Below are 23,989 nucleotides of genomic sequence, written 5' to 3'. Positions count from 1 at the left end.
AATGACTATGGTTGAGTTAAAATGATTATGGTTAAGTGGCAGCTGTTGCTGTCCACTAAAGTAATAGTCCATACCTATAATCAAAGTTTTTTTTTTTTTTTGCATCATGTGATTTCCAGGGAACACAAGTTTTACCAAACGCAGGTCGAGCAAGTTTAAAAATGGTGCTTCTTGATCCACCTGATTGCAGGAGTCGTGTTGTCAAGAGGTAAGAATCTAAAGATGAGCCAAGTTTAAGGTGTTTGGTCTGATTAACAGAACTTGCCCTCACTGTGTGTCTGACAGGAAATCCCTGTGTGTTGCAGAAGCACTTCAGGCTACCTTGAAGAAACTTTCCTCCCAATGACCGAGGTCTGTGCCACATCTGGGCAGCTGCCAGCCATGTTCAGTTGACGTTCTCCACAGGCAGTAATGTACTAAGTGACGTTAAGCTGCAAACAGCTGATGGGTGAGTTCACAACAGACAGTAATTACATTTCTGGGCTGTTTTCTTTTGCCCAGCTGACTGACATCCCATTAACAGCTGGAAGCATGTGCAGTGTGGAGGTAGCGCCATAGGTCAGCTTTTATTGTTCTGATTGGCTCTCATCTCCATTGTCCTCTTTGACAGCATGCAAATGAGGATTAATAGTATTTCATTTGAGGGGTGAACTTATGGAGTAGTTCTGTTTCAAAATTCAAAGAGGTGCTGAAAATAAACGCAAGGAGGAAAAAGCAGAGGAATCACACCTCTAGTTCAGTTTCTGCTTTAGTGAACAGAGAGGGGGAAAAAAAAATCTAAAAACCCAGTGCTTACCCCTGGATAAAGCCCGTAGACAAATGTTTGTCTCCTCAGGAATCCTTGTTAATCTTTAAAAGGTGAGCAATTATAGAAGAGCTGCTCGAGAAGCTGCAAAGGCTAACCACAAAACCAGAGCAAAAACATGGTTGAGCATTTCAGATTTAGACAAGACGTCTGTCTTTTTGCTCTTGGGCATCTTTCTGAGACAAATTACTTTCAGTAGTCAATAGCTTGTAATTAAAATATACCCACTTGATGGAGAGGCAGCAGCGTCTCTCTATTTAGTTATGGGTTGGAAAGATTAATTCTGGGGTGTATAACCCTTGTAATTTTCCAAGTGCTGTTTATTGTTTTCAGAGGAAAAAAGTGCAGACGATTGAAATGTCTCAGCTCAAGGTCTGCTTTGATTTGTTTACACTTCACACACATTTGCTTCTCTTTCACGTGCCATCTTTATGCTTCAGCAGCATAGATGCACATTAACAATTTGCATTAACGTTTTGGAAGTTATCCACAGCTCTCACACGTCGCTGCCTCACTAATAATCTGCTCTGTGTCTGAATGCAGAGGTCAAGGTTTGATGCCTATGAATTATAAATATTGGCAGGAGCAGATGGATGACAGCAGTTTAAAGCCCAAAGCAGAAAAAGTGTCGTAAAGAGGGGTCATCCTCAGCTGCCCTCCTCTCCTCTCACTCTACCCTTTGTAAGATGCGACTCATCGGTCCCCCTTGTGGCCAAAGTGACAACTGCAGCACATGTGGCCTTCGGAGGCAACACCATGAATTGCTGGATAAAACACTCGCTGCATTGAAATCACCAGCTGTTGTCCGTAATGATGAAAACATCCCTAACTTAGCATGAATTTATAATTATGCAGAAAGCAAATTTAAATGTCTTTACAGGAACTTTTCAATTCCCATTGATTCTCTCAAGAGAGGGCTGGTGTGAAAGCATCCGTGGACTGTGTGTGAGTGCGATTTCTTTCTTCTTTAAAAAAAGGCAGATCTCAGATGCTTCATAATGAAACTTTTGTGGAGTTATAAAACCACAACAAATGAAGTTTTCTGAGAAGTATTTGTACGTATCAGCTTACGATAAGGACTCCTCTCTTGTGTTTTCTCTGATAAATAAACTGACTGCAGACAATCAGAGCAATTTTCAGGGTTTTTCAGACTGAAACCTTTTCCTCGGCTCTCGGCTTGTGTCTTGTCTTGTGTCTGCTTCTTTTAGCTGTTTCCCCACTAATTCTCTTTTCAGTGGGATGTGTAAATTAAGTGTAAATGCAAATGGATCAGCGCGTTATTTATGCTAAAGCCTGTAAGAGAAACACGTTCATATTGTAAGTAAACAGCTGCATTACCTGTGGGCTCCTGCACACCTGCTAGTGCAGAGCAGTTAGCCTGTGTGCAGATGCAAACTGTCAATCATTTCACACGTTCACAAACACAGGCACACACACAACACATCGGGCTAAATGTGTGCAGGGGGCACACAAGTTCCAAAACCTACACATGACAGAAAATACAGTATGCGTGCACACCACAATCTGTGATACACACACACACACACTGTACACACCGCACACACACACACACACACACACACTCACACACACACACACACACACTCACACACACTCACTGAGGCTCACGCTCAGAAAACCACATGTGCAGTAGCTGCTGACACATGATGGGCACAGAGACATGATAAAATCAATCAGAATGAGTGAAGGAGAAATGTTCATTCATCCATCAAGCTCCTTTCTATTTTTTTCTGAATTGAAAATATATTACATTACATAATACATTAAATTCTAGGTAACCTGAAACAGCAGGAAGCACCAAGGTTCCTCACTCTCCCGTCGCTGACCGTAATGTTCATTACGACTATATAATTTAATCCACCACTCTCTGAAACTTCAAGGTTTTCCCGTCTAATTTCAGACTTTAGTAAGAAAAAGGCGAATTATATATTCTGTATTTTTCATCCAGCAATTATTATAGTTACAGCTGAGAATCGACGACAGTAGCACAAATATATTTAAAGACTGTCAGGACGAATAGAGATGGTTTCTATCTGTTGCTGTCCTCTGTGCCTCGCTGATTCGGCCGCAGGCTGTTCTTACAGATGTCCAAGAAAAGCGGGAAAATCAAATTATTCTGCTCTCCACGTAAATTCCTGCATATTTCCATTCTTTATGCGCAGGTTTTTATTTTTAGTTTTTGGATAGGCCTGCGGTGGGACTCCTAAATGTGACAGTCTGTGTGTCTGTGGTGGCCGAAGTTTAAGTAACTTCCAAGATAAAAAGCAACAGCTTGGCTTGATAAAATAAAAGGGAGCCTGGTTCAGTAATGCTGCATTAAATGTTCACCGCCGAATAGTCAGAATAATAATTATTTTCCATTTAAAGCCTTGTTTAAATTGGCGAAATTAATTGAAAAAAGAGCTTTCGGCAAACACAGCATGAGAACAGACTGCAGTATTAGCCTGTTTTTCAACAAGCATTGTTCAAACTTAATTATTCTTGAAAACTTTTCTTTTTTTTTCAAAATGTTTTGCACAGTTCGGCTTTCAAACAAATCAACCCATCTGCTTTAATAAACAACTCTTTGACGCCGGTGAGAGCATCTGATGTATACCCGACTATATGTGCTATATGGTTTCATATTCCGCTCAGGTGTGCAGGGAGCAAAGCTGGCAGGTTGCCCTCCGCTGCTGAAACAACAGGCTTTGACTCTATGTGGAGCAAAACGCACGCCGCAGCGCGCATTCGACTATTTACCAGACTTTTTCCTCCTTCTTCTTCTTGACATACAAACATGTGGCGTGTAAATATGAAAATGAATGAATGTGAGAGCTCTCCTGGCAGTGACTTCTCTCTCTCCCTCTCTCTCTCTTTCTCTCTCTCTCTCTTTCTCTCTCTCTCTCTCTCTCTCTCTCTCTCTCTGTCCCCGGAGAGCAGCGCGTCGGAGAGGAGCGGCTGTAAAAACCAAAGTGGGGCAATGAGACAAGCTGCGCCACAGCTGGCAAATCATCGATTTGAGCATCAGAAACGGGGAGGGGCGGTTCGTTTACCTGCCACCCTCTCAAAGCAGCCCTCCTCACATGCCGCTACTCTCCTCTCCTCTACTTCACCCCCGCTGCCCGCAGCGCACGGTTGCTCACATTTCTGCGCTCCATCCGCCGTGTGCGCTCACCAACTTCAACCTCCGCGAGTGCGGTTTCTACCAGACGACCCCCTCCCCTGCTCAGCCGTAGGACTTTTGACTTTTTAAAACAGTCTTTTCCTCCCACAGAGCAGTTGCCTATTTTTGGATCTCTCGTGGTGGAGCAGTGACAAGAGGTTGCTCAACTTTTGATGGAAAACAAGAGATCGGGCGACTGCTGACTTTAAAGGTACGTTACCACGGTGCACACTGTTTATCCTCACTCTTATGTATCTGCTGCCATTCTGTCACACGCCTCCTTTTTAGTGTCTCTGCGTTGTTTTAAATCACATCTTTTATTGCATGAGTCATAAAATAAGGTGCCTCTCCCTGGAATTATAATGATAAATTACTCGCGTCTAAATGAATTAAAAGCAATTTACAGACCTATCCTCCAAATCACTTAAAACCCACACAGACCAGAAGTGGATGCTAAGATTTAATATTTCATAAAACAAAAAAATAAAAGACCAGCGTATGAATGTCACGCCTAATGGTAAATATATAGGCACGCTCTCAGAACTTTTTTTGCCATCTTATTTTAAACACGCAGGAACAGGCCTGGGTCATTTCTGCAAGAATAAGCAAAGCACTCGTGATATTCGCGGGGTTAAGTACATCCATTTCTTCTAATTCATTTAACAAGTTATTCAGCGCGCAGCAGAGGGGCAAGAAGTGATGCTGCTGCTGCTGCTGCTGCTGCTGCTGCTGCTGCTGCTGCTGCTGACCTGATGATTTTAGGAACCAGGGATTTTTGAGGGAGCAATAAAATGGCTCAGACATTACTTTTCTTCCAAATCATCAGGAAATATTTAGCATCTTTCTGACAGGACTTGGGTTAAAATTTAAAAACAGGCCCTTACTTTCTTTTTACTCATAATGAAGTGTGTGTTGACAAACCATAGTTGTTATCAAACCGCTGACATGTCTATTAGAAATGCTGAAGCTATTGCAGCCCAACTGCCCATCTACTTTTACTACTTTTTATTAGGCCATTAGAGCCACTTCATTTATTCTCTCCATATACTTACTATTTAATTATGTGTCAACTTGCTTCAACACTTTTATTGCTGTAGCATGAAGCACCTTGTGTAACTCTGAGGAACATACTGACTAAGCCCAACAAGGTAAAAATAAATAAATAAATAAATAAATAAAAGGTGTGACAAATTTAGAGGGAAACAAACAGTTAATGAATTTATTACTTTCTTTCTGCTTGACACGGTGTGAGCCAAGCGGATGGATGTGATGATACAGGAACGGTATAGTAATGCTGTTTGGTCTGCCTTGTGGCTTTTGTCACAGTGCTGATAAAGTAATTTCAGGTACAACCAGACCGGTGTGTGTGTGTGAGTGTGTGTGTGTGTGTGTTTGAAAGGGAGATAGTGACAGGGAGAGCAGTTATGAGAAGATGTATTGCCATCTTAAAAGTGTGTGGGCACTGATGCTCTGTGGTTTTCAGGTTTTTAAAGGTTTCACTCTCTGCTCCTTTAGAAAATAGCTGACATTTCACAGAACGACATAGTCGCTGCTTTTCACTGATATAGTTAACATTATTTATATATGGATATCAGCCCAAACACACTCCTGCAAGATAAACTAGTGTTTGTATTGTAGGTATAACCTGTCATAAAGATTAGAGCTGTTAATTACGCCATGGATGCCCTGTGAAAATGATGAGAACATTACAATAAAACCTGGTTTAAGTTTGCATTAAATCAGAAACCTGATCAGAAAATTAAGGGGAATTATCCTTAAAAAAATCTCCAGCCTTCAGTGTCACCAGTTGTTTATTATCTTGCTGTTGTTGTCATGTTGTACGCTTTGCTCGCTCACGTGCAATTACAAGGTCAAACTTGGCACCTCTGCATGGGAAAAAAACAGGTTATAGCACAGCGTTGGTGATTTTTCTCCTTTTATCTTTGCAGATCTGTGGCAGTTTAAGGTGCTGTGGCTTATCTGGTCAGTACCTTTGACAGCAATGACACATAGCCCTTTTCCTGTCTCAGGCTGCCATGTGTCACTTCTTGTAAGTCACTTCTTGAGTCCTCTGACACGACGAAAGCCTCAACGGTAGCTTGTGAACGTTGAAACAAAACTTCTCGGTTTTACTCCTCAGCTCTGAGCCTTCATTACAACCACTTTTTTTTTTTTTTTTTTTTTTTTATCAGTTTGTGGTTGTCATAGTGGCACAAAAATGGTTGCATACGTATCCACAGCAGTGTGTCAATCTGTTTGGCAAAATTTCTCCAGATAAACTTGTTTAGCTGGAAAGATAAGAATCAAAGTGTGAGGACGACGGCAGCCGTGCGTATCACAGCCAGGTCACACAGATGCAGCCTAAACATCTGTTGCAGCGTATTAATGTGTAACGTGTTCATTTGTTCTCACAGTTTTTACAACAACCCAACTGTGATTTACAATTAGGAAGAGACTTGGGAAAACACCTAAGTGCTTTCCACCTTTATACCTCTCTGCTTCCAACATACAGGTTTAACTTAGTGTTGATTTTTTTCCCCCTCTAAGTTTAGTTTTGTTTTCAATACAACTAATCGAAACCAGTGTGTGCTGCATTTACTGTACTGTAGTAGTGTAATAGCAGGAAACCAGCATGTAATGTTCACAAACTGGAAGGGATGTCTTGCTGTATTTTCTTTTTAAATCCCAGTGACAATTTTGCATCACAACTTCTTTAACTGACATTGAGGTTGTCAGACGCTCATATTCCACAAAAGCTGTACGGCAATGAGTTCTGTGCATCACTGATTAAACCTTATACCCCTCCAGAGTAGACTAGATTAGTTAAGTACAATAAAGCGGCTACATGATGGCGTGCTGAGCTCACATTCAGTGTCAAGTTAACAGACGCTGAAGAGCAGGTTGTTAGATGAGAGCGACAGTAAATGGCGAAGTTTGTCCTGTGACCCTGAGAGACCAATTAGTCTGCACATTGGAGAGCACAGGTTGGGATTTTTTTGTTGTTATTGTTTTTGCTGTGCAGTCAACTCTGAAATGATATTAAGAATGCTACATCACTTCGCTTTAAAATTGAATTATGCTCTCAATAATCAGTTTTATTGCTTTCAGTAAAATAAAAATGTCCAGGGAAAGTTGGCGCTACACAAAAAAGAAATCTCTGTATGTGTTTGCAACAGCTACTGCGTCTCTGCTTTGTCTCAGGGTTGTGCTTTGAATTCCTGCAGCAAAAGATGCAGATTATTAAAACCTCTAATGTGGAGTATTTGCTGGGAGTTTAGAGCCGGGCTGTGCCTAACTTTGCTGAGACTGATATCTTGGCTAAAACCATTAATCGTCTTTCTTTACCACCTCAATAATTATCGCTGTAGCAAAATAACAGATCAGCAAACAGTGAAATTATACCTGTGGTAGGGAGCAGAGTAAATACCTGTTTAGCTGCCAACAAATGTATTTATTAGACTGTCGCCAGTAAATAAGAGGCCTGTCTCGTTTTTTAATGTGTGGCTCTTTGGGGATTCCACCCCTCCACACCCCCCATCCCTCCTCTGTATGAAATAACACTGTTATGACTGCTAATAGAGGAGAAAAATAACAATGATTCCCAGCGTTTTTGATGACATGTTGTAACTAGTTTGGAAAAAGAAAAGGTTGGTGTGTTAATAGGGACTGCTGCATTCCAGGGCTCAAAAATGTAAGAAAGGCCCCCCCTCCCTGACAGATACAGACTTACCACCCTGGGTGCATGCTTAGTGTGTGATTCAGGAGTTACAGCTCATTTTGTCATTATCTGGAAAGTTTTTTTTTTATAAAATACAAGAAGAGAGGGGATGGGGGGGGGGTTATGTTGTCCCAGCATGTTGGACTGCATTTATTCTGGCATTTGTTTTGCATACAGTTGATCCAGATTCCTTGGCTTAGTGATAAAAGCGTCACATTGTTTTTGGGTCCTCACAATCAGCTTCCTTCGTCGAATGGGTTGGCGTGTCCTCCCCGGGAGATGAAAAACCCAAAGTCCGTCATGTTGGTTTTGTCACGCTTTTGCAAAATGACATCCCTCCTATGTTAGAATTTTTTTGTTGTTGTTCTTGTTATTTAGCATGCTTCATGCTACTGCTGCAAATATAATTTAAGACAGCATTTAAGTTTTCATGATTCAAATCACATTATTACAGGTCTCAATGTGTGTTTTTTAAAATTTTCTTCAGCCGAAAAAAAAACAACAACACTTTATTGTCTTTTATTCTGATGCTTGTCTTCATCCGATCTGTGTAGGTTTTTCTGAGTCCTTTGTTCAGAAAAAAAGAGAGCGATTTAGAGGAAAGCGCATCCCGCTATGATCAGGTTGTTAATACCCACCCACATCTTCCAATGAAACAATTTCAACAGATACTGTATTCTCTCTTTCCGTTGCGCGCGCACACTCACACACACACACGCACACACTCACTCACACACCCTTGCCATATCAACTGTTTTGTCTGTCACTGGATGGATGATGCATCCTTTGACAAGGGATTAAATATGCAAGGAAAAATATGTACCGTAGATAAAGAACCGCATCCTTAAGACAGAACCTCTTCTTCAGTACTTTTTCACTAAGCCTCGATATTATGAGCCATTATCCCCACATCCCTATATTCTGTCTCTCCCGTCATCTCAGTGTATAGCATCAGTTCTTGCACACTGAGGCGATTAACACCATCCCATCACCTGCCTTCATTTCCTTAACACTCCCAAGAACTCCCCACAATGCCGGGGTAATGTAACCTTCACTGCCTATCCCCCAATTCAGGAAAATCCCAGCAGGATGTTGCAGCCTTTCTCACTCTTCAGTTTGTCCTCTCTCTGTGCCACAAAGCCATCCTCAGTATCTCTCTCTATACACACAAACATCTCTGTTTTTCTAACTCTATTAATTATTTGTTGCAATCCACGAGGCAGAAATTAGAGTTTAATTATTCGGTCATGTGATGAGTTTGGGTCCAGTGAGCAGTGACATAAAGTTATTTCTTAAGAAACAGCTCTGTCTCTGATGCACATTGATTGTTCTATGACTAATTGATTTTATAATTTGATAAAGGCGAAGAAATAGCAAGAGGTTTGACGCAATAAATAAGGTTCTTCCAGGCGAGTTGTGGGGATGCAGTTTTGAATCATTAATACAGAATCCCAGTGAAGACACTGGCTTGACCTGGCCTGACATGGCTTGTTGGTAATTATGGCCAGTATCGACCTGATGACACCGTAGCCAACTGTAGTGTCAGCGTTCGGGCTGAGGCCTACAGCCTGAGGGCAGGGGCCTTGTTTGACACGGCGCCGAAGCCTGCGCTCTGCTGCTGAGCGGATGTACGTGCGTGTTTAGTGTGCCTCAGCGTGGGATCTGCATTGTGTACAGTGCAAACCACACACCGTAAGGGTGGGTGTCAAGAATGGAGAGCTACGACGTGAGAAGAAGGGGTGAGAGTGGAGCAGCGGTTTTCTTTCAAACATCACAGAAAGGAAAAAACATCCTGATGTCTGTCTTCCGACGCGACGCAAAGACTCGTTGAGGCCAGCTGGCGTTAGGCCTTCCTGTCAGCAGACCTGAGGTGGAGACCATTCACTCCGCTTCTATTTCTGTCGACTTCATGTGATTATAAAACAATTAAGCACTTAGGAGCCGACTCTCAGTTCATTACATCCCCCTTGTTCTTTCATTCTCTCTTTTCTGCCTCCACCCACACCAAAGTGCAGACATACAAGACATGTAGATATCGCCCTGTTTCACGAGTAATTGAAAGCCATTCTCGCTCTTTGAGAGGCTAGTGGAAATCATGAAACTAAGTTGATTTGGTGGATATGTTGATTGGGGAATATTTTATGTGTCTGTGCTTACGTTGTAACATCTGATAAAGCAATTTTTCATAGTCCTATAAGGGAACGTTAATACATCACCTCAACCCAGAACCCCATACAGAAGTGAACGTAAATCGTCACAAACAAACGCTTGTATTTCTGACAAGACACTGAGCAAAGCGAAATATTTGCAGAGAAAATTATTTCACATTATGCTTGTTGCAATTATTGAATATCTCAAATTTCAAAACTTTTAATATTTTTGTGTAGTAAATATATTTTATTTCAGTACCGTTAGTAATTGTTAATACAGAAAAAACTCCTGTGTCAATTCTTTTTTTTTTTTCACTTCAACTACCCATTGAAGTGCTTGTTGCTTTTGCACGGCATCTAATGTACACCACCCTCTCTTTCCTTTTTTTCACTATGCATGACATCTTCTGTCTCACTGAGGTTCATCTGTGCACCCACACTGATGCAGACATGTTTTGACGTGTTCCCCAACTGATTATTTAATCCTTTTCAGCCTCTAATAATACTATTATGTTTATGTTTGTGTTTTTACCGTGGGAGACACTTGCAGAATGTGCTCAAAGTCGAACCAGTGACAGTGTGTACCCCGATGTTCTTTGTGTCGTGTGCTCAGACTAGATGTGCAGACTAATTTGTATTAGTAATCCAAATAATCACATTAATGCCCATTAGAGGCATCACAAGTGGCGAGCATGAAGACATCAGAACACCTACGTACAGTAAACGAAGGCACCGGCTTCGTTTCAGATAGTAAATAAAGACGCTTCCCGATGCTGAGCCAACAGTGACACATCTTCCTATTCTTTTTCAGTCTTCTCACCTTTTGTGTATTGATTATTAGTGTGCTGTTAAAGAAGCACGTATAATAGTTTTAGTTCTCCTGAGACATAAACATATGGTTTACAAAGTAGCATGCCAGATGTGATATTTTTGATAAGATTGTTTATTGGTGAACATGTACAGTAACTGTGCTAGTACAAACGGTGAAGGTGAAATGAATCTGTGGTGTAATGCTTTGAATCCTGACATTTAATTATGAGGTGTCTTTTGTTGCAATTTAGCATTCAGTCTGTCATGTTTTTCATGTCATTTTTTATGTTGTCTTCACAGATGTAGCCAACAGGCACAAAATCCTGCCTGAACAATTATACTTGTGTAGATGCATAGCACACCGCATACTGTATCTCCCCACACAAAGCCGCACGGGCTTGTAAAAACCTACCTTGAACAGAGCTAAAGCTGTGTTCAGCTCATGATTATAACAGCACACAGCTAGTATTTTTAAACAGGGTTTCTGTGTTTCAAAACCCATTTTTCCCTCTTTTCTGTGTGATACAAAACGGTATATGTTAATTGATAATCAGCAGTGTTGATTCAGTGGTGCATTCAGTGCAAATCTGTGCCCTTCTGGATGTCAGAGGGTTTTCACAGCCACGTCTATGCCAACCTAGCTGGCACTGCCGGCACCTGTTGGCGGTGCCAAGGCCTGGCAGGGGTTATCGATGCTCTCTGATGGTGCCCGACAATCACAGTGGAAATGACTGCGGCTGCTTGCGTCATGCCAGATAGAAAAGAGCATTTGCCGACAATGGCTCGCTTTCACCACTGCTCCTGTTTTTCGAATGCTGCTAACTGCAGCCATTGAAAAAACAAAGAGAGAAACGGGAGGTGCAGTGAACGTCATGTAAAACATGTCGAAGTGGAAAACGTCAACATGCAGAATGTTGTGCAGTGATGCTGTGCAGGTGTAGGTGATGCAAACAGATCTGCTGAGGAGAAGGTTTCAGTGTGAGTGGGGGGGTTGCAGCTCGTCTGCGATTCACGTTACTACATATCACACTGACACCAGTGGTCCTGAACAAGAAGCAGGTTCTATAAAAATTACATCCTCGTACATGTTTTGCTTTGGAGACAAAATACTACCTGGTTTTCATTAGTTAGTTTAAAAGATATAAAAAACACAGAGAACAACTACATCCTCTGTAATGTACAAAGACCTCAAGGTAGATAATAACCTCAGTAGGATTCATTTCTGAACTGTACTTTGACGTCCTCAGTGACACTGTGTATATCTTAACATCTTTCAGATCTTTCTATCTCATGTTAGAATGAATCTCAGAAATGTAGTAACAATTCCAAGGTTTGGGACCTTCACTTAGACAGCAGAGCCATTTAACCACAGAGCGCACCACAGCTGAGTTTAGCACACAGTACTGAAAGCTCACTGAAACCTTAAGAATGGTTAAGACAAGGGTTGATCACTGAATCAGCCTGTGTCTATGAATTCAGGCATGTTGGGGTCTTATACAGAATGTTTGAACAACTCTTCCATTTCCTGTTGAAAAACCACATGCACAGGACCCTTACAAAATGCAGCCGCCCCCTCAAAACCTATACCTCGCGCTAAGTAGGTGTTAATATTGCAAAGCATTGTTCCAGCTCAGGTCTGAATGGTGAGTTTCACTTTGCATTTATTCATTAAAAGATTCTCAGCTGGCCTTGTAATTTCCTAATGAAGCCTTTTTGGACCCATGTGTTTTGAAAGAAGTCAACTTTTGACCTCAGATGCATGGCTGGGTGGAACATTGATTTGGTTTCACATCTAGGGGCTGACTGAGATGTGCAGCTGTACTGTTTCTACTGCACAGTGATACCAGGCACTATCTCTTCTTCCGTAATTGGTTATTTGATCTGTTCTAGTTTCAGCCTTGTTTTAAAGGGCTGCAGTATTTTACCGTAAATCACATCTGTAAACACAAATGCAAATGTTTTGTTCCATAGAGTTTCTTCATCTGCCGTCATCTCCTGGTTACTGTCAGGCTCAGCTGAGAAGCTCACATCTGTGGCGTTGTATTGTTTATGAAACAACAGCTTTGTGTGAGACAGTGTACTATTGCTGTATTTATGGGCTCACACAGAGAGAATTTATGAGCCCTGCAAAGATTTATTAGTAAGCACAAAGTGTTATGTAGCATTTCACACATGCCTGACCTCCACTGTCGGCTCACAACCTCTGGCTTTGTAGTCGTACTAGGTGTACACGCTTCCTGTTTTCTGATGATTTCCTGTTTTTGTTCTTATAAAACGTGGACAGACAGGCTTGTTCATTTCTGCTTGATGTAGATATTGGCCTGAGTCTGATCATATCACTCCACTTTTTATATACTTCTGTTGCCAAATAAGAAGAAGAAAAAAAAAAACAAGATTAATGTTCAATCTGCAGTCCAGCAGTAATGAATTAATAAGTACTTCTTTTGTACTGCCTTTCAGTACTTTTATATGATTATGTATGGTGTGTGTAATATTTCATATGTGTATAAAAAACATTTCCCCTGCAGTCTCAACATTAAGCTTTGCCTCACACACTCCCCCCTCTGGCTCTTCAAAGAGCCCAAACACATCTACACTTCACACTGAGCAGACAGCACTGGTGTATTTACTGTCACCTGTGTGTGTGTGTGTGTGTCCATTAGACCTTAGTCTGGCCTTTGCTCATGCAGTCAAAGTCAAACATTTATTATTAGACCACATTAAGATTAGGTACCATCATCATACCAGGCCTTTGTTGACAATATTGAGATTACTTTGATATTTTTTCATCAGGTCGATTTTGGCCACAACAGGGAAAAGTTGACGCTTTAATTTGAGAAAACCTTGTTATTATTTGCAGCCTGTGTTGCTGTCCAGCCTCTAAACTTTCCTCCTTTCCTTTGACAGTTCAGGGTTTTGTTGACAATATCAACAGAGATTAGCTTGTCTAATATTTTGGTGTAATCCAGATTTGACATGATACAGTTTGACCTTCTGTGGAGACAATGTTAGTGAGAGTTATGCAATAGATAAATGCTGAGAGGGGAAAGGTCTGCTATCTTTACATTACTGTTTACTTACAATAACACGGTTTACATAGATGTGGTGTTAGGATATCTCACAACAACATACTTTATAATTTCTAGTCTAAAGAGGTTAGGAGACTTTTTTAGGCATCCATTAATCTTTTTGATATGAGTTAATTTCATTCACCCTCAGTTAAGTGTAATTGAATTTACCTACATTATCTCAGAGTAAAGGGGGAAAAAAATCAACAAAATCAAATTAAAATTGTTTGCTTGTTGATCACATTATGCCAGAATATGTATATTTAAAATTAATTACTTAAATATTAGACAGAGTAGTGACCACAGTAGTCACCAGCCTGCTACAGTACAACTCATTTCATCCACCTTCAGTGTGCAGACTAAAGCCTTCCCACTTTTTTAAGCAGTTTTATTACTTAAGAATGTACTGCCAGGTTGTGGTCTTTTAAGAGTAAATGGTATAAATAAATACTTTCTTAAATATATGAATATTATATTATCATATTCCTTGTGTAATAATGAACATTTACTTTTTCATATAAATAAAATTATAATCTGGTGTTAGGCTTCATAATTTGTGATTTCTGATATGAATTCATATCATGTGATCTATTAGTAAGATATAACTTAGAACTTATACCAGTTTAGAATTTACTTCTATTAGTTGAAGGAAGATTTGAGACGTGCCAAACTTCTGACTGCGCATGAAAAAAAGCTACAGGATCTTTGTATTTTGAAGAAGTAGATGGGACAATCTGTTTATGATGAGAGTGTAGAAGAAGAGGAATATCTCCCACTGAGCTGAGGTCACAGAGTTTTTCTTACCTTTTGCTGTTTTCGACCAAATGACTTCACGTAAAATATTTTCTAAAATAAAAAACTATGCAGCAAATTGCGCCAAAGTAAAATAAAAGAATCGTATATCTAGTGTGTGTGATTGTGAGAGCATTTGTGTGTGTGTGTGTGTGTGTGTGAGAACATCTGCGTGTGTGTGTGTGTGTGCGTGTGAGAGCATCTGTGTGTGTTGCCCTGTAATAAATGCAGGACCGCCTCACTCTAATCAAGCTGATTAAAAATTCCTGCGCGCACAGCCGGAAATGGCACCACCGTTCTTCTCTGTGTGTGCGTGAACGTGTGCGTGCACGCATGTGTGTGTGCGTGTGGTTTCTCTCCCTGCCCACTTTCTCCACTTTGTCTCCGCCAGGACTTTTCGGCCTGAGATGCGGAGGAATCATCTGTTTTCTCCTAATAAGGGGGATTATTTCTGTCTTTCTTTCTCACACACTCTGCACCTGAGACGCACAGACACCCCCTCAGCACCCCCTCCTATATTCTAGATTTTCTTTCCTAAATCTTTTAGCCCCTCTCCAGCACGCCATTTGAGATGAGGAGGAGAAAGGCAAAGCACAGGCAGCGGCAGCACCAGCAGCGAGGAGAGGGGGGAGCGATGAGTCAATACAACTAATAATTTAATGGGGACAGAGAGGGAGAGACGGAGTGAGAGGGGGGAGACAGAGAGGGAGATAGAGAGAAAGAGGAGCTCCGTCCGGACGCCAATCCCCAACCAACAGGACACCTCCTACTATTACTATCGCAGGCAGCTCTTATGCATCCACAGCGAGCCTTATTTATGCTCGGCATCGGAAAGTAAACCGCACTTTTTGACCCCCCTCGCCTTGTTTTATTTGGCGAACCTGTTCCGACTGTCCGCATATCGTCTCCACATCGCCTCCATCGCGATAGCAACATCATTCTGTCGGTTATTATTATTATTTTTCTGTCTCAGTCTCTGCCGGCAGTCCAATCCAGCTAAAGCGACGTTAGGCTATTTTTGTGTGCGTTAGTGCCTCGGTCAATACGCACAACGGGGGTTTATCGGGTCTCGGCGGCGGGTATTGTTGTTATTATTAGTATTATTCTAACTGTGTCCGAGCTGCTCTGCTGGATTCTGGCGGCTGCTGTCTGTACTGTTCCTCTGCCTGCTGCCGATATAGCGATTTGGATGTTGTGGTGCGAACTAAAGCTGAAGTCGCCCTCACTTGTAAGCGATGGACGCGGCGAAACGCTCACTCTGCGCTAAATGTCGCTGGTTCTGACGGTTCCCGTTGCCGTTTTTCTCCTCCAGGTGGACGGGATTAGGTAACGTTAGGGCTGCACGGACACCACACACACACACACACGCACACACACACACACACACAGACGGACACACACATCACCAATGTTCGCCTATCACGGTCCATCTCGACCTCGTCGTCTCTTCCACAGACCCGCCGGGTTGTTGTTTTTTCGCAGCGCCTGCCAGACCTCTGCGAAGAGAAGCAGGAGAAAGCGTCTTTTTTAACACTGAGTGAATTTTCTTTTTCTTTCTTTTGTAATAACACATTTGCTGTCATGCACACGTAGAGAGAGATTGCAAGAGAGGAACCGGGAAGCAGGAGTTTGTTTTTTTTTTTTTCTTTTTTCTGTCCTGGCCAAACTTGAAGAAGACGCGTTTTCCAGGCGGTGTTATATGCTCCCCAGTGCTGAAGTGCTGCGTTTCAGGTTGGTTTGGAAGGTTTTTCACTCAACTTATTCCTGTTTAACTCCCCCTTTAGGGCTAATGTGTCCATTTGAACTATTGCTCCTGTTTTTTGTGTTTTAAGGTCATTTAAAAATCCTGACCTGGATCCGGACTCTATCCGGGTCTGGATTCCTCTGGCCCCCTATTTGTGGGGAATTACTTGCCTCATTGCATGTTTTGAAAGGGGGAGTTCGTGATCTTTTGCGTGGGGGTGGATGATTTTGCCCTTTTCACTCTCTGGTAACAGCATTCCAGTTCATGTGCATTCAGCAGCATTCAGTGGCAGCTAGAATGACTCTCCAGCTCTAAGTGAACACATCTAGTATTAATACTGATCAAATCTCCAAGCTGATGAGTCTGAAGCAGCTGAAATAATGTATGAGTTGTCAGTTTCAGCCTGACAGTGGCTTAGCATGTGTGCACCAAAGCACCTGTGGTTACAGCAGGCGTAGATACTCCATGTTTCCTTGCTCTCGGCTCCTCTGTTGTCTCTTCTTTTCTTCAACTTTTGATGACTACCCTCATGAGTCAGCAACTGTCTGTTTGCAAGTTTCCCGGAGCTGTTTTTCTCCACCATCCCGAAGTTGTAAACTTACTGCTAACGACGAATATCTCTCTGCACTTGGAAAGTCTAAAAATAAAGTTCACACCTGTAAAGTCATGTAACTGATTTCATGTGTCTGTCTCCGTAAAACGATGTTGCAGCCTTTGCGTCCCTTTCCGTCAGAGCTGCGTCATGAATGTGAAGCCACACGAAGTGACTCAGAAACTGAATTACGTTTGTTTCCCCCTCTGTGCGTGCTCTGCAGCAGAACCTTGTTCCTTGAACTGCACTGTATTCATTCAAGTGGAATCTCCCAGCAAATGAATGTGTTTGCACTAAAACCGGGGCTTGTTTGCCCCCTCTCGCATGGGAACCTCTAGCGGGACATCCATACATAATACATGTGTTGAAAAATGGGAACATTTCAGCAGCATGAACATGTCACTGTGGTCTGAGTTGTCATAGCTGAAGCCAGTTGACAGTTACTGCTGTAATAGGTCTGTTCGCATAGGTCTCAATTGCTTAAAGCGCTCCATAAAAATGTGCCTTTACATCCTCACTCGTCAGTGATGTCAACACAAAAGATTTTGTGTTCCTTAAATCACATTTCAGCTGTTTGTTCTTTTCTTCTTTTATGCCACACACATATATCTCTGCTGACAGCTGGATCCTTCTGTCCCTGTCTCCCCAGGTGATAGTGAGCAGAGGTGCTGAGAATGATGGAACATCTCAGCGAGACGTGTTTGGGCAAGGAGAACTCTGAGCTGGTCAACAACATGGCCGAGGCCAAGGCCCCGCCGGCCAAGCTGCCCCGGCTGGAGCAGAACGGCAGCCCTCTGGGCCGGGCCAGGCTAGGCAGCAATGGGGCCAAACTCTCCGGGGTCCCATACAAACCCACTGGCCACCTGCTGAAGACCTGCCACAAGAGAGGTAAGACTGTGTGCTGGTCTTGGCTTACTCTGATACAAGTGATTAGTTATTTAGCAGATGAAAAGGAAATTGATCAGTTTGTTTGCTTTAGTGTTTATTTATTGAGCAAAAATGCGAAACATCTGCTGCTTCCTGCTTCTCCTGATTTACAGATTTTCTCAGCTTCATATAATGTACTTTTTGGGGTTTTGGACTATTACTGGACAAAACAGCCAGAATTCCCTTCAGGTTAATTGATAAAACAAATTATTAGTTGCAGCTTAGAGGTTTTACATTTTACAGCCGAAACCATTCTTTAATTAAGCTAATATTTGACAAAATAATCAGTGAAGGAGTTGCTCATTGCAGCCCTAGTGTGATTATGCAACAAAAATACTTAACTCAAGTTTTGTGTGAATTTCTGCATGAGTAAGAGAAGAGTAAAGCATGTAAACAGAGGAGAGTTATTTAAATGCAGTTTAAATAGCCCCCCTCCCACACACACGCACACACACACACACACACACACACACACACACACACACACACACACACACACACACACACAGTGCTTTCCACCCACCACCAGCCCCTGCATCCTCTCCAAAACTCTTAAACCTTTTTACAATGCTTCTTTAGTCATCTCAGCACACACACACACACACACACACACTCACTCACACACTCTGCACACAACTTATTTGCTCAGACAATAGCTAATAGAAGAGCACTGTGAGAATTATTCCTGTGTCGTGCTGCATAACGCTGTGTCACTGCTCCTCTCTCCAACTGCAGCCCTCCTGCTCCGACATTTGTTTATTAAGGGAAAGTTTCAGTCCTTTAAGAGCCATTGCAGTTTAAAGGGAGCCTTTACTCTCAGATTATGACATAGCTTTTTAATATAACCGGTGTCGTCTTGTGAAAAACATGGCGGGCAAAGCTTTCCAAAATATGAACCTTTTTATGATGATGTTTTGTTTTTTTTTTAGTGGGTTGGAAATGAGTTTCAAAACCTGCAGGTTTGGAGTTGTAATAGCATTTGGCTGCTAAGGCTCGTCTGTTTGTTTGTTTGGCTGGCTTGGTTTTCTTTGGGCAAGAGGGACTCAGGAACTCTTGGAATGTGGCTGTGTGAGTGTCCTCGGATGGGCCGTTTCTCTTATTTGCTCCTTTAATCTACATGTTGCACTCTAGCTGAGAGTGCCTAATTTTTCACCTTCATCATCTCTCCTTCTCTTGGCCTCCTACGACGTTTATTCCTCCAAGCCTCCTCATTGCTCTCCCCTCCTCTTCCCTTCCCTCTCAACATTTTTGTAGTCTCTTCCTGGGTAAAGGGTGAAGCAGCCGATGGAGGCGGGCTGTCGGCTGAAGAGGCTCCGCAGAAGGCCTACAGCGGGCATTGTGTTCGGGCCTGAAACAATATTTACCGCAGCCCTCTTTGGGCTCCCTGGAAACAAAGCCAGTATTGATCCCCCCAAATGAACCTACACAGCAGTCTTTATTGTTAGATCTTTATCTATTAAAATCAGGGGTGGAGAAAAGCAGCTCTTTCAGCACATTCCCTGGCATCTGTCGGCTTATTGATTGTTTTGCCAGAGCTGTGTGCATCTTTTGGAATGCCTGGGACTGGAAAATATTAGAATGTGAATCATTTTAATCGGCAGGGACAATAAATGTACAGACATTTGTCATCGTGGAGTGAAGACAAACTGAGAAAGTAGTGCAATGGATCAGATCCCCAACAATGGAGGATTTATTAAGAACAATCAGCGATAGATATTCTCTTCATCAGCACCTTGACAACATTTCAATTTTCTGCAGTGTCTTTCTTTAAGACTGGGATGGAGAAGGTCGTCCTTTCCCAATGTCCTTAAACTTGCTTAAATTTTTAGGGATGGTCTTTTAGCAAAAATTGCATTTTGGCTGCTATTTGCACACTGGCTTACTTAAACATACTGCAGTCTTTGGACAAGGATTTCTCATTCTACTTAACAGCAGCGCCACTGTTGACACAGACTAGTCAACCTCAGGGTGCAGAGGTGGCTCAGGATTTGAACGGCCGCATCATGAGAATATGATTTTGGGTTGGCAGGCAGAGAGAACGGCTAATGTGATCCCAGTACCTTGACAGTGAATTAAACATTTCATTGTGCCAAAAACAGACGTATGATTGAAGGATTTTTCTGCCTACTTCATTTTTATTCACACTAAGCTAAAAGGTGATAATTATATTCATATTGTAATGTATATTTGCTTGCTTATTAAATACACATGATTCATATTAGTCATTGCAAGCCATAGTGCATGATCTCTGTAATGTTATGTCACCTTAAAGCCTGGAAGATGAAGCTAAGGCTTTAGTAAGGAATACTTTGAACAGTTGATAAAAAAAAAAAAAAACCTTCTTAAAATGAGATTACAGATGCAAAACCATCTTTACCAAACTCAGGAGGAAGATTGCGAATGTTACAAGACAAAAGAGAGCATTTCTAAAACAAATTCAGTCTGAAATTGTGCATGTTATTGTGCACCTAAGGAGTGTTTACTTCCTCACATTGATGTGAGAGATTAGCATTGAGACAAAGAGGTAAGAGTTTAGGAGGGAATTGCCTTATAAAAAATGAAAAGTGCCTTTGTGGTCCAAACTCATCTTTTAGCTGATTTCTGTCTAGAAATTCCTCTCAGCAGCAATCTAGTCACTCTCTCATAATCCCTTGACACTCAACCTCAGTGTAACTTAATCATCACCACTAAATATTAATCTGCAAACACAGAACACCGAAGGTCAAAGTTTGCATGTACAGAAAGGTGAACCCTTTCCGTTCTCACTTTAGTCTGTGTCTCGATGTCCTCAGGCAACATGCTGCCCGTGTTCTGTGTGGTCGAGCACTACGAGAATCCCATGGATTTTGACAGCAAAGAGGAGCATGCAGAGTTTGTCCTGGTGCGTAAGGACATGCTCTTCAACCAGCTCATCGAGATGGCCCTGCTGTCGCTGGGCTACTCGCACAGCTCTGCAGCCCAGGCCAAAGGTAACCACCAAAGCCACTCACTGCCTTGCGTCTTTTCTTAATTTTCTTCCCTGATCTGCCACTTTTCTTTTTTTTCTTGCTTTATCTCTCTAATGCTCATTAATGTCGTCTCTACGTCATTTTCTGTCATGCTGTTACTTGTGCACACACTCAAACACACTCTCCTCATGCCTCACTCATACCCTCTCTGACCATAATAGCTAACCACCAGCAGATCTGAAGCCACAGTAACACATCCTGACACTGATCCCAGACAGGAGATGTTCAAGTCTCCCAGGGGTCAAACACACACGCACACAGACACACACACACACACACACACACACACACACACACACATTCTCACACAACTTATTCACACAGTATAAATGCACAGTCCTACCTGCTAAAATGCTTAGATGGGCATTCACATATTATGCATATAAGCAACTAACACCACACACACACACACACACACACAGTGTATATATTTATATACACTCAGTGACTCAGTAGGTGGGAGGGGCAGGTGGAGGAAAGGGTCTGCTAATTGCACTTGAGCACACACAGGCCGAGGGTGGCTGTTTCAAGGTGCCTCTTAGCGTGCTCTTTTATTATAGCCTGTCCATCACACTTACATGTATACACACACACACGCGCATGTCCTAGTTCACCTCTTCCATAAGCAGTCTCCCTTCTCACTTCCTGCTGTCTCGGTTGCCACTTTTTGAAATAGTCTCAGGAGAAATTGGTTGTTGTGATTTCACTAACAAATGCCGTATATAGAGGATGGTTTATGGCACCAGAATGCTTGTAGGGAGGCTACCAATATTAAAAAAAAAATCTTGAGGATGGAACTTGATGATGGAGCTTTCTATGCACTTGAAAAAAAATCCTATCCGACATTTAATATCTCACAAAAGACAAACACTGCTTCTTATGGCCCTCAGTATTTAATATCTTCTCCCTGACTTAGATTCTTTTTGCTTTGTACCTCATTTGCCAAATGACAAATACATACTGTATAATGTACCTGTGGCTTCAGTGTTATGGTTTTAAAATAGAGCTGTACTTGGGAACTATACAGCTTATTGACATCAACCTAAAATGCTAAAATCAACTTTTTAATTTTATCTATCTTTGCCCTTGTGTTCACTGATGTACTGTTGTGTATGCTCATTACATCACCTAGGTATGATTCAGGTGGGGAAGTGGAACCCTGTCCCCCTGTCATACGTGACAGATGCACCGGACGCCACAGTGGCTGACATGCTGCAGGACGTCTACCACGTGGTCACGCTTAAGATCCAGCTGCACAGGTAAGAAACACACATACATCTCATAGCCATCCAAAATGTGCAGATGATTCTACAACTTCTTCTAACTGGCCTACACCCACAAACATGCAGTGTCATAACCTGAAAGACACATACACCAGCACTGGAGACATGGTTATACCTATTAGTCTCTGCTTCCTGCAATCATAGCATGTACTGTATGCCCAGAGGCAGTTTCCAATCTGCTGATGCCCTCTGCATGTTTGATACTGAGAATAGCATGATTACTCACTCACACACAGACAGACACACGCACACACGCACACACGCACACACACACAGACACACACACACACACACACACACACACACACACACACAAATCCACAATAGACTTACTTTTATCAGAAAACGATAAAATCATTTTAAAAGTAAAATCTCTTCAGCCAGTGGTTGTTTTAGTTGTCAGGTACCAAAATCATCCTCATGCCAACAGTTTAGCCCGTACTGTGAAATGCAGCTGTTAGTGATGTTGCCTAATGTGCATTTTTTGCATTGGAGATTAGAAAATCATAAATGAAATATAATATTGAGGCACCAGTTTTTAGTGCCATGCACTACTTTGGCTCTTTTCATAAGAAAGTGAATGTGGTGGGCAACTAGAGACTGCATGACTAAAAATGATTCTGCAGCAGATGAATGCAAGGTTGTTCACCTGAAATAGTTCCATAAATAAACTTTGCTGCACTGGCTATTTTAAGTGAAACATACACTAAATCTTCTGAATCTACAATGTACATAATAAAGACATCGACCAAGCTAAAACCATTTGCAGAGTACTGCTAGCTGTCTTCTGCCATCACTCACCATATTGTATGCTAAATGCTACGCTGTAGGTGTGAGTCTTTGTCGTATTTATACACAGAGCGAGAGCACACAAGCATTTATAGACATGGACACAAACAGGCTCATATGTGCTCATAGACACAAAGAGACAGACAGCCGAGTGGCGCTGGTGTGGAGGTTTGTGCCAGCTGCACGCTAACCCAGTGTTCTGCAACCCTCTGGAGAGCTGTTCCTACTCTTTTCCTCCTTCACTCTACCTCTTCCTCTCTATTCATTCTTTCCCCCACTCCTTCTGTCTCCCTTTCACCACCTACCTTCACCAGTGAAGCGCACACACACACACACACACACATCCACCAGCCACAGTATAGACGGATTGTGTTTATTTCCGGCATGCTAGCCCTGAATGCATGGATAGCTGTCTTTCTCCACTACCTCTCTCTGTCTTTCCCTACTTCTCTCCTCTTGTTCACTTCCTTCTCCCCAGAGGCTTTCTAGCTGCTGGAGCAGTTTAAGGTGTTCTGGAAAATCCATTGTTTGTGTGTGAGTGTGTGCATGAGGCTGTGTGTTTTCTTACAAGCAGATGTTAGCCTCGACCGCTGCACGCATCCTTTACTATTCCACTTTCCTGTTATCTTCTTTTTTTCCAACACACCAAATGACAAATTTATGGACACATGCACATGAAATGTATCATGTACTCTGGCACACTTCATCCCTTGCTCAGTCTCTCATCTCTCTCACTTGTCAAATGTCAAGGCAGGTTTAACAAAAAGTCATTCGGCAACACAAAAGTGTGAAACACACTGAACATATGTTTTACACATGTGAGGTGTTTATCCAGAGCGAACCGTGGGCTCTCACTGGAGCTCCGTTCAGTTACTCTACACTCCCACCCACCGTGTAAATTTACTTCTCATTTTCAAAACCCAGAAAACAGTGTTTCTCAGGTAGAACTGAATCCCTGCGGCTCAGGGCTCCAGCGCTAACTAAAAGCAAAACCGGTCTATTTGCTATATAAATCTATTTTGATTTTGCTGCATACTGTCATCAATATTGTTATTGTTTTGTATTTGTTTTTTCCCTTTTTCTCCCTGCCCCACCAACCCCTCAAACACCCCCCATCTCAACTGCTGCAGTAATCTAGCC

General features: G+C 42.1%; 1 protein-coding gene across 10 annotated transcripts in view; it reads left to right on the top strand.

The window, feature by feature from the left end:
• Positions 1–3,738: 3,738 nt before the first annotated feature.
• satb1b (SATB homeobox 1b) overlaps positions 3,739–23,989 on the top strand; it is a 58,023-nt gene continuing 37,772 nt past the window's right edge. For 5 of the 10 annotated variants that reach the window (XM_026316725.1, XM_026316727.1, XM_026316726.1 and 2 more), the window contains exons 1-4: positions 3,739–4,179; positions 17,492–17,730; positions 20,562–20,738; positions 21,910–22,036. In XM_026316725.1, coding sequence (XP_026172510.1) covers positions 17,517–17,730; positions 20,562–20,738; positions 21,910–22,036 — 518 coding nt within the window. In that variant the 5' untranslated portion in view covers positions 3,739–4,179; positions 17,492–17,516. Of the gene's footprint in view, positions 4,180–5,917; positions 6,019–12,191; positions 12,290–15,251; positions 15,833–15,872; positions 16,238–17,491; positions 17,731–20,561; positions 20,739–21,909; positions 22,037–23,989 lie in introns of those variants that run through there. The other 5 variants (XM_026316717.1, XM_026316718.1, XM_026316720.1 and 2 more) reach the window with 5 other exon arrangements.

Source organism: Mastacembelus armatus, chromosome 16 (genome assembly GCF_900324485.2).
Source record: "Mastacembelus armatus chromosome 16, fMasArm1.2, whole genome shotgun sequence".
NCBI lineage: Eukaryota > Metazoa > Chordata > Actinopteri > Synbranchiformes > Mastacembelidae > Mastacembelus > Mastacembelus armatus.
Note: the sequence above shows the minus strand (reverse complement) of the source record. Positions and strands in the feature narration are given on the sequence as shown.